At 44.4% G+C, this 14,388-nt stretch overlaps 1 protein-coding gene across 3 annotated transcripts in view; it reads left to right on the top strand.

Annotated features, from left to right (window-relative positions):
* Nucleotides 1-14,388, top strand: part of LOC120811645 (partitioning defective 3 homolog) — a 277,609-nt gene that overhangs the window by 169,480 nt on the left and 93,741 nt on the right. For all 3 annotated transcript variants that reach the window (XM_078096994.1, XM_078096993.1, XM_040167200.2), the window contains 2 exons: nucleotides 4,685-4,833; nucleotides 12,711-12,944. In XM_078096994.1, coding sequence (XP_077953120.1) covers nucleotides 4,685-4,833; nucleotides 12,711-12,944 — 383 coding nt within the window. The remainder of the gene's footprint in view (nucleotides 1-4,684; nucleotides 4,834-12,710; nucleotides 12,945-14,388) is intronic.

Raw genomic sequence — 14,388 nt, 5'->3', positions numbered from 1 at the left:
ATGGCTATGCAGTGAGAATCTTTTAGCTGTGCTTTCTTAACTGTTACTGTAGAATGATTAGTAAGAAAGCCAGCAGGGTGGCATACAGTATCCATTTTCATAACTTTATTTGTTCATCATCATGATTATTTTACTATTATCTATTATCCGTGGGAAACCCTTAGGCCTCAGCCAGCAGACCAACATTCAGCAATGATTAAATGTCGAAGCTCAAACTAAATATATTTAGACGTTTTTAAATTAAAAGTATTGATAGCCCAGTCTTTATGTGTGATCTGGGGATTTTGGCCTTGGGACTTGCATGTCATACCCTTTCCTCAACAAAAACACAAAATATAAAACACGCTTTTCTGGCTTGGACCAACATCCGGATGTAGTGGAGGATAGGTGGAGGATAGGTGGAGGATAGGTGTCAGTGGAGAATAGGTGTCACACCTCAGTCATGTGACAGGGAAGACAAGTGGGCAGCAATAGAGAGATGGAAGCAGAGAAAGAGAACTAGACTGGGGCACAGTGTGTCAACCAAGCCGAGACAGAAAAGGACAAACAAACAGCGCATCGGCACACGGCGCCGCACAGACACACTCCGTCTCACAAATGTTTGGGTACACACACGCCAGTGTGTAAACAATTTCACAAATTAACATATAAAGTGGAAAAGGTCCGCATAGGCACCAACAAACAAACTCCCAAACTAACATTGCGGGCTGACTGCCGACTTCAGTTGACTCCCCAACAGTCTCCATCAACAGTGATGTAACCAACAATCAACAGTGCTCTATTAAGCACATGTGTTTTTACCATCAAGCTATTAGCATAACTACGTATGAATGCAAACAACACACACACACACACACCCACACACACACACACACACAGACCGATTCACCTATCTCAATGTGTCCGGTTCAGTGGGTAGTTATTTCAACACCGTAGTAGAACACACAATCTTTCTCTCACACACACACACACATGTAGCAGACATTGTTTCCATACATGTTAATGGTTTCCTCTAGCTTTATGAATATTTACCACGTCTCAAGGGTGTAGCATTGCTACAAGCATGTCATACATGCTTTTATTTTTGCGCTCACCTGTGTGTGTGTGTGTGTGTGTGTGTGTGTGTGTGTGAGTACATGAGCGCCCTCCACTGCCCCAATGTGAAAGGGGTGTCGCTGGATCCCAGCGTGCTGCCGAGGTGACCTGCACACAGACACACACACACACACACACTGCTGCCACACAAACCTACACTATCTCTGCCCAGTCCCTGTCAGTTGCTCTCCCGTTATGCAGACAGAGGAGAAGTCAGAGCAGCAAAACTCAATTAAAGCCTCTAGCACACCGTTTACCGAACGAAGGAGGAGGTCGACACACGAGTCAGCAGGCGGACAAAGAGGTCTTAATTGATCTTTTCCCACCCTCGTCGCTCTTTCTTCACCTTTATTACAACTAAAAAGGATATTACGGCAGGTCCAGAGTGTGGCTGCGCCTTTGTGACACTGATGGAGTCTTATTGTACGCCCTCCATACCCTGGTTTAAAGTCAGGCGCAGTTGAGTGAGTCATTTCAGAAATGCTTTTTACAGAACAAGAAGATTGAAGAGCTTACCTTTTCCCATCTGCAACACAATAACTAATTTCAACTATCTGTCTGGTGGTGCACATGCCAGTTGGATAGACCTCCAATGAGTTTTATCCAATGATTAAAGGCAGCTCCAAGCTCTGTGGCACAGCTACCCATTCATCCAAGCAGCTGAATTTGCCCCCTCCAAACCTCTGAAGGACCATTTCAGAAGCACCTTACCGGGCATCGCTCTCCACCTCTTGGGCCCGTCACTGCCTGTCCTCCCATTCAAGTCGAATCAAAGCAAGCTGCACCTTCCTAGGAAGTAGGCCGCATTAAAATGATGATTTTTGTTTTTTTTATGAGGGTAGGAAGGATTGGGAATTGGGAAAAATAAGTAAAAAATGTCACCAGGGTAATTTGTGAGTACAGACGGCTTTCAGCACACACCACTTAGCAACAAGGGCAAAGTGCAGCCTGACACATTTAACTTCCTGCAAGAGACGGAGACAGGAACAAGTTGATGTGAGATGTGGATTTGCCTGTGAGCAATCCTCAGCACTGTTTAATTTTAGATGATGGGAGGATGTTGAAGAGGGTGTGGGGTAGGCATCTGCTCGCAATGATGGAACCTGTTTTTAAACACTGCGTAGAGAAGAGATGCGGAAAAGTATTATCTAGGAGCAGGGATGATCCAAGGAGGAATGCTATCGTCATTGTTTCATTTCTCTGTGAGGCGGTCACATGGTCAGCCCTTTTCTCATTTCCATCCAACACAATCGTCTCTATGTGTGATCAATGAGAGCTTTTCTGTGGCGATCCAAGTCCCTTATGGGTCCCACCTTCATAGACGCAAGGTCCTTTCACTTGGCTTTTCTCTCCACCCGTGGACGTTGTTTGATCTGAATATGCATTTGGGCCAGAGCAAAGAGATTTACAAAGCAGAATCTCATTACAGCGAGTATTCCTTAAGGGAAAATGAATCGCCACTAGAAACTGAATACAAGATCTGTAATTGAGTGCTGTATTCCTATTAATGGACTGTAGTAGTTGTGAATCGTTGTGTGTGAGCTTTAAGTAGATAGGCTTGCCATTTCTTTTGTACATCAAAGAGCAGACATATTTCCTGGCTTGCATTGTGTTGCTTTACAATTTTAGCTGAATTATGCAGGATCTAGTTCAATTCAATTATGTATGCAACCTGTGACAAGAGTATGTAGCCTTGCATGTAGGACGGTCTTTGGATGTAATGGGACGTTAGTTTAAAGGGAAGAGTGGTGCAGAAAGTCTCGTTCGCCTCCAAATAGTTCTAGACAGCAGGTACGCCGTGCTTGACACAGCACTCAAAGAAACAGAGATCAGCTGGCCATGGATGCCCAACCCGGACATTTAGTCACTGCTCTGTGTGAACCAAAGCAAGCAGAGTTGGTGTCAAAGCGCGCAGCAGCTCAACCCAAAAGATCTGAAGTCCTACTGAGGGAATTTGCACCACCGCTGAGCCGTTCCTGTTAACTTCACTCTGACTGCCCACAGATCTCTCCCCGCTCTTTTCGCTCTGACAAGCTGGATTCTGATTCATCCAGCCTGCTTGTGTCCGTAATTGCTCTCACAAACGGCAACATGCCCGCCAATTCTAACTACCTGCGCGACAGGGCACCGCACATGGGCCCTCCTGCCGTGCTTTCACTCATTCTATGTTCAGTTGGTCTCTCCATTAAGCACTGAAAACTGTGTCGAGTGAATGAAATCTTACCTCCGGATGGAAAGACGTCCTTTCTCTCTCCTCAGTCACGCTATGACAGACGACATTTGCTGAAAAAAACGGGCATACTGTGTTTTGGTTTTGTGGGCTTGGAATGATGAGAGGAGAATAGCAAGGAATGATGAATAAATGCATAATACATCTGTGCTGTCATTCCTCTCTTCCTGCTCCACCTACCGCTCTTCCTGTGTCAGACCCGGTTTGTCCTGTGAGGCGCTCTGATCTTAGTGGGAATTGTCAGGTATGGTCGACAGCAAAGTGACATGTTGATGCCGGCTCCTCGGTGACACATGAAGCAGCTCTTTTGTTAAATGGGGTTGACAACCCAAATAGGAATTGTTTACATGCGAACTAGTGCCAGTAGGTCTGCAGATGCTGTTACGTGATATTGCAAATAATGAGGGGCTCTTAAAGGAGCATCTGCTCCAAGAAGATACATTGTCAAAAGAACATAGTCCACCTGACTATTCCACTTTTTTATATCCAACTCATTCTCAATCACATTAGAGATCATTTACAATTCATGACATTTTGAATATAAAGATGGGGAAATGTCAGCCTCCTCTAGAGGTAAAAATGCGAACAACCTTTTGATGGTTATATTGTATGATCATCAACAGGACAAAGGAAACAGTCACAGTATCTTCTCCTGGACGTAACAATTGTGAGACTCCATCAGCACCGCATCTTCTCCTCTCTGTCCGCCACTCAAATGGCAAGATGTTCTCACCTTAATTGTAAACGCACTCTTCTGCATGCAAATACCAAACTGCCCACCTCCTTCCCCCACTCCCCCACGGTTTTTCAATTAAGATCCAGACAGAGATAGAGGATCCCAAAGGGAGCGCACTATGGTGGGCCTCTGCTCCAGACATATATGAGGATGGGGGGTTATTGAGTGGCCATGACCCCATAGCACCCTCACCTCACTGGTTTATAGCACATCTCAGCCAGGCCTCTTCTACCCAATCGTAACACATCCTCATCCCACCCAGCAGAGGTGTCCCTGATTAAAAAAGTCATTGAGATGAAGGATTGACAGTGACGGTGAATGTGTGTTTATGTGTGTGTGTGTGTGTGTGTGTGTGTGTGTGTGTGTGTGTGTGTGTGTGTGTGTGTGTGTGTGTGTGTGTGTGAAAGTATTGCATGTTGGTGGTCATTGTGTGATAGTGAAAGGGCTGAAATTTGGGAGGTGTATGCTGTTTTAATAAGTAGATTTGATCTCAGTCTTATTATAATGATAGCCCCTAGAAATAGAACTGCCTCTTGATGTAGACGGTATTAGAATACATATTTAATTGAAGACTCATAATGACCCTGCATCATAATACTTCCTTTCTCCCCTATGAACTCCAGCTCGCTCAGTCCAGACGCCAACCCTGACGGTTCGTTCCAGAGGGAGGGCTTCGCCCGTCAGAGCATGTCTGAAAAACGCACCAAACAATATGAAAATGCCGCTGAGCTGGAGATCATCAAGACGCGCAAGTCCAAGAGCATGGATCTGGGTATGCTTTACACATGCACAAAAATACACATGCGCAGTCGTGATTAAAGGAACTGTCGTTTTTATAATTCTTAATACCCTTTTACCCCAGCTGTATGAAAAGCTTCTCATCTAATTTGAGGCACTGTTTGCCAGCCAACTCTACTAAAATGTAAACCTTTTCTTTTAAAACCCATTTCCACTTTAGTGGAATTGAATATTTGCATAATGTTAATAATAACTCTTACATAAGTAATGGTTAAAATCAATGGGTGAAAAACACAAGCTGTCAGATAAGGAAGCCGACAAAAAATAATTGTACCCAAAAGGTTGGTAGCAATGTCTCAGTATATGGAAAATTGTGAAAGTGTGGCATGTAGGTTATAGGTCCAAACTGTACCAGTAGGTTGGCCTGTTTACAAGAGAGAGCCTGGGTCAAGTGGGACTGGCTAAAACGTGGGTTTGTTTACAGTAAAACTTCTACGGTTGTTGGATCATTCCTTGGTGGACATCCCAAAGTGATAATGGAATAGATCTCCCTTTGACCTGTGAATCCTCAAGCACTCAACTTCTCCCACTTTTTTCCCGGCTGTCTCCTTAAAGGCATAATACTGGGGAAATGGAGACACTTTTCAGAAAACACACACACACACACACAGTCCTTACAGTCCCATCCATCCACCACCGTCCCTCTTTTGGCCTCCGTCTCCCATGGCCCTGTTCCCAGTGGAGCATGGGTAAAACACAATAAAGAAAAGAACATGGCCTCTTTAGTGAGTGTCTAATGATGCAAAGACAGACACACAGACTGTATAGAAAGAAGAAGACCGTCTGAGTCCAGAGTGTCCAACCGAGACTGAAGCAGACGCTGCCTTCTCTCGCATCACTGACTAATCATAACAGATAAAGGCCAACCCCATTCCTCACGGAGCCCAGAGACCTGTAAAACTCTCGGACTCTTCCACAGGCTGGTGCATGTTGGAGCCACTGCACTCAGCTCCGTGGGGTCCATCTTCCCTCTGGCAACCCTACCCTTTGTCCATCCGCAAAGGCTTTATGCAAAGTGAACCCGTTGAACACGAGTGCTGCTGAGGAGAAAGTGGATAGTAACTATCACTGAGCAATTAGCTGAGCATAAACATATTTTCCATTATGTACTTAGTGTCGAATAAAAATATAATTGGATATAACTGAGCGTAGAACGGACGGGATGCTGAGATCGCTCCACGATGGCAGTGATAATGCTCATCTTATCAGTGAGTTTAATCGAAAAAGCTTTTTAATTGTTCCAAAGTGGCATTGGCATTTCTTTGTGAATTGTATTAGTTCTAGTGAAACAGCGGTTTGTTTATTACAGAAGACACAAGTTAATTTGCACAAAAGACGAGGCCTCACTCTGGGAATAACCAGACTTATCGACGGTTACAAATCTCTATTATTGTTCTACCATGTCTGAGTACTCAAGATCAGTGTGTGTGCTATTAGAGGTTATTCAAATTCACATTCTCTTCCACTTGTGGGACCCAATTGAGTTTTTGCAATATCCTGCTGACAGATTTTTTTGCCAATATAAAATCATAATCCACCAGTGAAAATACCAAAGCGTTCAGATGGTGCAGGTAAACATCTTACGTGCTCCACACATACTGTAAACTGTAATAACTGTAGCTGACATGGGTAACTGGAGGAGAATTGTTTCAGTCGATCCATGGAGTGCGAGCTCTCGTGTGCGTTTAAAATGAGAGCCACACAGCGGGATTCGGCGTATATCTGGTGTCACATGCCTTCGGTTTATCTGAAGGGCGCAAACTGCTACAGTTGATTTTTTTTTAATGAAATTATTACTTCAAAGCCACACAATGGAAATCGGCCTATGGGTATGGTATAACAGGGTTTTAAATTAAGTAAGCTGAAGAATATAGTTCTTTACCCCCAAGCCTTTTCATTGGCGCACCGACATTGATGTTCGCCTTTACAAGTGAGGGGAAATAGCCAGTGTACGCATTCCTTCTTACTTTCTATTAAGACTTCAAAAGCTTCAAAGCTATACAGACTAAACGGTTAACATACTCAGCAAAACTATCCCCTACCAACTCTCATTTGGTTCATTGTTGAAATGGACTAAACTGGTCAGACACCCTGCGGTTTAATACCATTTAAATCCGGAGAGACTTGTAGAAATTTGAACAATGCTTTATTTATAAACATAAAATAAGGCATAAATATTTATATTGGGGCTTGGACTCCATGCTGCCGTAGGATAGACCGGGATGCCGAGCCGAGATGAGGCATATCCCCCCAGTGGTGGTGGTATAGAATAAGTTGCTCCAATCTCTTGATATGCCAGGTTCTGCTCAGGTGGTGGCAGGTCGCCACGTGCTGAAATGACAACAGACAGCAGAAGAGAGGAGAACTGTTTTTGATACAATTGGTTCACGGTAACAGCACCCACGTCTGGTTGGCTGGTACTACCCGCCCCCGCCCCTAATGAGCTGGCCGTGTGCCACCAGGGAACCGCACAGCTTGTCTAGTCTTTCTGACTGAATTCTTTACAGGTCATTTAGCTGACGCTTTTATCCAAAGCGACTTACATTACATTTTTAACCCATGGCTTTTTACATTTTGCCCGGGAAGCAATCGGGGGTTAGGTGTCCTGCTCAGAGACACTTTGACTTCGGGACTCAACCACCAACCTTGCGGTTCCCAGCGCACCCTCTATATCCCTGCGCCACGACGACCCCTTTTTCGCTTCATTTAGATGAGGGGAAAAAAGGGTAAGAGACTCAAGGTAAGACAAGTCACAGTGATACAGTAACACATGCCAGACATTTTTTCCTGTTAAACCTCATGATGGACAGGCCATGCACAGTCTAATTTCCTGCTCTACTGGCATTGTTATTCTGAAATTATTCACTATCTACCCTGCAGTATCTGTTTGGCATGTGCTCAGAAGTCCGAAGGCACTAACCACCATTGCTTATTTACGCACCTTAACATCAGCAGATGGGATTAACTGCAGTACGAGAACCAACCAGCTCAATACTTACAATCACCAATATAACATTGGACCTCACAACGGTTCACCAGGCTTTGGGTCAATAATTGAGATTGGAAACGCGGGGCCCGTACTTTTCCATAATCAGCTCATAACCAACCATCATTAGCCATGTGATCCTGGCACCTTTGTATGCATATGGAGGAGAGAGTTGTTTGAGGTAATTGCAACATGATCTAAAAAGGATTTTCATATCGCTGAAAGGCGAGTTGCACGGTGTTGAATAGCAACTTGGCAACTAATGTGGGAACCTGTGCCATTGAACTCATTCTGCAGAGCAAATGATTTAAGAAAACACTGGTAATGCAGGAGTTGTGTCTGGCTGAAAGGAGCCAGGCAATGGAGTGGCATTTGCAATGGAGACATTCACTGCCAATTGGCCTCTTCAGCTTGCCTGCAATTGATCCATCATCATCAGGCTAAGCTCCGGTTGTAGCGCGTTGGAGTACATCCGCTCCGTGAATCAGCGAGAGGATGTTTTTAAGTGATTTCTGTGAGAACTTATTGGAAACTGATGTGCCTTTTTCTCGTTGTGTCCAAAGATATTCCAAACAATATATGATATGTAGTATTCTCTACCATGAAATGTACACAATGATAGATTTACAGTATACGGAAATATTACACCATTTTCTTTTGTAATGGTGTAATGGTAAAAGACAGACCGGCAGTTGGAGCTCGTTCAAGCCTACAGTGGCTGATCCATTGGGTTGCCAGGCTCCGGACAGCTTCTGCATTTCAATAATTGAGTTCACTTGGAGAGCTATAAACAGGTTCACATATAGCTCTCTATTGCTTTGATAAAACAGCACAATCACAGGACAGTATGCAGCATCCTTGATTGAGATGTTAGCGAGTCAGGGTAATGGGGATTCCTGTGTGACAGCGTACAGAGGACGTCCTCTGACTCAGACTAATGATCCACAACCGGCAGAGAAATAGGAGCCGGTTCGACTCAGGGATGCCACACTTCCACTAGGATACCTGGACATGGCCTTTCCCCCAACCACCTTGGAGGCTATTTTAAACATAATTACCCTTTTACCACCCTGCTTAAAGCCATGGCTCTCTGAATAAATTATATGTAATGGAGCCCCTGTCTGTACACAGATCTTTACATGCAAGGGCCTGTGCTGAATAATGGCGGGGGAGCATAGTTTTAGCTGCGCTAATTATACTATGGGCTCGTGTTCCTGTAATAACCGCTGCTGATTTATTCATGGAGTTTGCCATACCTCCCCTTTAACGTGTAATGGCAATGGATCTTCTCCAATTAACTGTCCTTGCCCTTAATCTGGCTAAGGAACACACTCAGCTGGCCTTGTCACAATTCCAGGTGCACTCTCCCCGTATTTGCTTTGATTGTCTTTTCTTTTTTGTGTATTTCATTTTGATGATTTTCATTTGTCCTCCGGACGTGTGGGGAGTGATAAACTTGTGTCTGCACGCGATGGGGGACTATGTATTTTCATCCCTCTGAATGAGAGTGAGATGAGGAGCAGCGCACCGAGTCTCCTCTTGTGATATGAATCATATAATAGACTGGCATACAGAGAGCTGTCAGTCAAACTCTCCCAGGAGAGTCGCGACTGCATCTGGTGAAAACAAAGGCAGGTTTGCAGGTAGCCGCCGTCTCTGGGCAAACTCCCTCTTTTCGCCTTGCTCGCCCGTTCTCTTTGTCTCTCCGCTCCTCAGTTGTGCGCCACGACAACTAGAAACAATGGCGGCGGGTGCCGTTGTGCGGAAGAAGTGGGAGGATTGTTCCCTGTTCCCGATTACAGCAGATGTAATTTGTGTTCCCTTGAACTGTTGCATCTTGTGCCGCTCTAACTTGCAATCCCATTGTGTCGAACATGCATCATGGCTTCTGCGTGACCACTGTTAGCAGGCTTTACACATAAGCTTCTGAAAAACTGAAATTTACATGGCTCATGGCTCTTGTACTGGATTGATAGGATTTTATCCACTAATTATGAAGAATGACTACATGTTCCTGCTACCCTGCATCTGCCATGCATTTCCTCATATTGTCTTTCCTCTTTATGCTGTCCTTTCTGATGAGATTACTCCTTCTGGACAAATGAATTACAGGATTTTTACTTGTATTCGCTTAGTCTTGCAATTCTAGTATTCATGTTTTGGCATTACAATTTGTTATGGTAATCACAAATGTCCATCTCTTCGGAGGAGCGAAGCAGTAAAATTATTCTCTGGTCGTGCAACCAGAGAGCCTCTAGATATTTGTAGCTGATAGTAAAGTTTAATTTTTCTGTCTAACGCAGCCTAAAGGCTCATCCCACTAAATGGGATGCAGCATTATAGGATTGGTGTTCATTTATTTCGAATGGCACCAGGATGGAGTTCAGTTTCTCTTGGGATATTATTGTGATTGTATTGACAAGGTCAAAAAGGAGGGGAGAGATTTTGCGTTTAGGATGGACTGTGTGTTTACCAGTTTGGAAACCCAACACCACAGGCTAACGACTGACCTTCTAGCCTTTTATCCGATCTAACACCAGGTCTATGGCCATCATGGATAATAGAAGACAGAAACGCTCCAGAAAGAAACGCTCTATCTTTCAGTAAAGGTACACTGCTTGCGAATGTAACAGAAATAGGTTTACCCTTTTAACCTGAACATCCTGGAAGTGGCATTAAACATTTTCTGCCTCCTTAAAAGGACAACGGGATTGAAATGAGAAATCCATTTCTGTTCGGGCCTCTGCAACGAGCAGCCAAGGTGCTAAGGTTTGTGAAATGTAAGCTTCTGCAGGTTTTTCTTGGTTAAGGAATCAGTTAACCCTCTTCCTTCTTAAGCCCCTAACTCACTCAAACCCAGTTTTTGCTACCTTTGTGTATCCACGCAGCCATATGTTTTTCCTCATCCTGGCTCCGTTTCTTACACCCTAAACAAATCTATTTCAGAGAGGAGTACTCCAATCAACAGTCACAAAGTGTTTTCCTTCAACGATGGAGGTTTGTTTTCTTTGCCTAATCCATGTTTGGGTTTGCCGCCTTCCATCCAACGGTTCACTGTGACGGCCCGGCAGCGGTGGGTCACGCCTCATTTAGGCCACTTTAAACACGTGGATCATTTTGTTGACGGTAACTTATATTAAAGTGTGTGAATGTCAGGAGTCTGTGTCAATGTGACTTATGCGGAGTGCCACACACGTGCAAACATATACACCTACATGTGTTCTGTTCCGTGAGGGGCAAAGACAAGGCGCAAGAGCAAAATGAGCAATGAAAAGCCAACAGGAAGAGCTGCCTGAGCTGTTTATTTACACCACACTGCTGTTTCCACAGGAAAACAGCAGCACACACTCTCTGCCTGTGGAGGGTCTATTTGTTCCACGGGGAGTCGTAAACTTACAATGTGGCTCTGTCCAGACTCCAATGACATGTGCTGCGCCCTCAGAGAGTCAGCGAGGCCGGCGCAGTAATTGAATCAACAGTTTATCCATTATTACTGATAGTTTCCTCTGCTGACGTTTGCGCCCAACAAGGCCTGACCTGCAAACACTCAGGAATCCATCTCGTTACGTTTGACAGTGGCTCGCTGCGCTCTGAGGCGAGGCACAATAAACGGGACAAAAAATCAACCAGGCTGCTTGTTTACCAAGCGGCCAGTAAGGTAAGAGCTCCGGGGAACCAAGCAACGCTCCTTGACAAAATGAAATACCAATACCTGTGCCCGCTCCACTTACATACCCTAAACAAACCCCTAGTCAGAATTGGAAATGCAATTACGAGCAGTCCAGGGCCTGGCAACAGTATCGCCTTTGCCCTGCACGCAGCTGGTCTTCTAACTGGTCCGTTGGCTCCACGTCTGTCCTTTTGAAGGGATACTTAGTCTTACAAGTATGATATATGTGACCTACTCCAAAAAGCTTCTTTGCAACATATTTCAAGCCATAGAAACCCCTAATTTGTTCGTTGATCACAATTTACACGTTGCACTCTTAAGTGAACTAAACAGTGTGTTGCATGCCATAAAGACGTTGCACGTTCATGTTCCTGCTAAAGTGAGTATTGTTTGAGTGATGGCAATGTCTTAGAAAGGTTCGTTGTGTTTCTAGCTTTGTTCTGCAAGCGGCCTGTGTTGACTGATATTCTGGTGGTTTTCCCCACTAGGCCAATCAACATAAGGCCGATAGCTGAGCCTTGCACTGCCCTCAAGATGGGCTAAAACCTGCTATCTTACATCTACACGCACGTAGACCTCAGAAACAGAGCAAAAGATTGCAGCTTTAAGATTGTTTTTGCTAAGATGGGCTCTTAGAGAACATGTTGGAAATGAATTGACCTAGATGTGTTTACTCTGAATGCCATCTGTTTCTGTCTGGAGCAGCTGCGAGTAAAAGAAAAATCAGTGAGAAGAGCACTTTTGGAAATAGTTTGAGGTTTACACTCTCTAAACATTCGTGAACTTGTAATGGTTTGGTATAACACTATCAATCCATTGCCGCGGTACATTGCTGTCTATGATATTGCTCCATTCATATGCATCATGTTTCAGCCACGTAATTTAACCGTGCAGACAGGAGGACAAAGCTTGAGTTATCATTCTCAAGGGGAAAGTGTCTCGGTGAAGATATGATACTCTGTTCTCATTCCACACACTTCATTGGCCAAGCAATGGCATCCTTTGTCTTTGATGTTAATTGCCAGTCTCACACCTTGTCTGCCACATAACTTCATCCCAAATTAATCCAGCAACACGTGAATTAGTCAATGACGTGCGGTGAAGTCAGAGACGGCTTTAGCGCGCCTTTTGGGGGAGTTAGAGTGGAGTGCTGTTGTTCTGCCGGCCTTACTGACGGCACTTCCTCTTCCCACAGGTGTCGCGGAACAAGTCCTCGGACCCTCGCTGGGCCTGAAAAAGTCCAGCTCCCTTGAAAGCCTCCAGACGGCCATTGCCGAGGTGAAGCTGAACAGCGAGATCAACGTGAAGAGGGCGCGCTCGCGGATCGCCAGGGGCCGCGGCTGCAATGAGAGCTTCAGGGCTGCAATCGACAAATCATACGAGAAACCTGTCGCCAGAGCGCCACAAGACGACAACAGCACTGAGATATGTGAGTGTTTGTACATAAGATGCTCATGCAGAGGGTTCTCTTTTTATATCATGCACACTAGTAGAAGATCCTTACAAAGAAATAAAACCACTGGAATTTAAGCCAACTCAATAAAGCCTGGGAGCCCCTTTTAGAACGTAGGACACCCCCCCCCCCCTCTTTGTGAACTAGGTCAGGGATCTCTTTTGCTGGAGATGGATCTGTGTGGTTGTTTGTCATAATGCACAGCTGCAATAAGCGTCTAGGTTACACACTCATTAATATTCACATATTTCATGTGGAGGGGAATTGTCAGTGTCTGTGGCAGCATGTCTTCCCCGGAGCATACATTCAATGCAAGTGCATTGCCATGTTGTTAGAACTAGAGGAAAATTCTGCTGTTTACCCCACATAAGTATGGCTGGTATTGTATCTATTTTACATGTAATATCTCAAAGCCACGCAATCACATTCACAAAGATTATAAAGGAAATACATGTCTTTGTTTCATTCGTGCCAGCTGTTTTTGGCACATAACGCTGTACAACTTCCAGGTCACAATAGTTCTCCTGCATACCTGACCGGGATTGAAACCAGAATTACTATTATTTATTCTAAACTTAAAAGACAATATTAGAAAGGAGAGACATGCCACTTTCCGTTTGTGTGAACATATCCATCCCTGCTTAGCGTCTAGAGACAGCCGTCTTACGTTTGGTGACAGGTAATAACACCGCAACACCACAAGAGTAATCACCAGATATAAATTTCCATTCACCATTAAAGGATCCTATTAAAAGAGCCGGGGGCATTTGAAAAAGAGGGAATTATTTGCCTGAAACGCTTTGTTCTCATAAGCTCTGTCGGCAAGCCACTAAATACAGTCTTATCTTGGCAAGAAAAATGGGGAAAGCAAGCGATTTCCCCTGCCGTGGTATATTGCATTCTCCCCCATGATATTCAAATAACTCTGTTTTTCAATTTAGATAAAAGCAGCCAGTGCATGCTCGTCACTGAGGTTAATAGTCAAAGTTGACAGATAAGGCGCAGCCTTCCTCTCCCAGACTTTTATTTACATAAAATAAGAATGTGGCATCACCCAAAGAAAATGTGTCCTCACAAGATATCCCTTTGCGAAAAAAAAATGCACTTTCCCTTGTGCTACTTTGTGTTGCATCGTTTGAGGAAAGGAAAAAATAAGACATGCTCTGCTGAGCAAAAAGGCCTTCTTTTAAGACTGGCAATTTGACTGTCTGTCATAACCTTTGCTGACAGGCCAGATAAATGTCCTTGATGTTTAAAGCAGGGTTTAATGGTAGAGTTCGCCAAAGTGAGAAAATGTTTCCTGTGGCTGTCTGTCTCTGCAAATGGTCTTTCAGTCGGCTGATGTTTTCATCAATTGTTCTGCTTTCTTGTTGTTAGTCAAGTCTTTTCATTTTCCATTGATGTCCATTCAAGTCTTCAA

The sequence above is a fragment of the Gasterosteus aculeatus genome, chromosome 21, assembly GCF_964276395.1.
Source record: "Gasterosteus aculeatus chromosome 21, fGasAcu3.hap1.1, whole genome shotgun sequence".
Taxonomy (NCBI): Eukaryota; Metazoa; Chordata; class Actinopteri; order Perciformes; family Gasterosteidae; genus Gasterosteus; species Gasterosteus aculeatus.
This window is presented reverse-complemented; position numbering and strand designations above follow the sequence as displayed.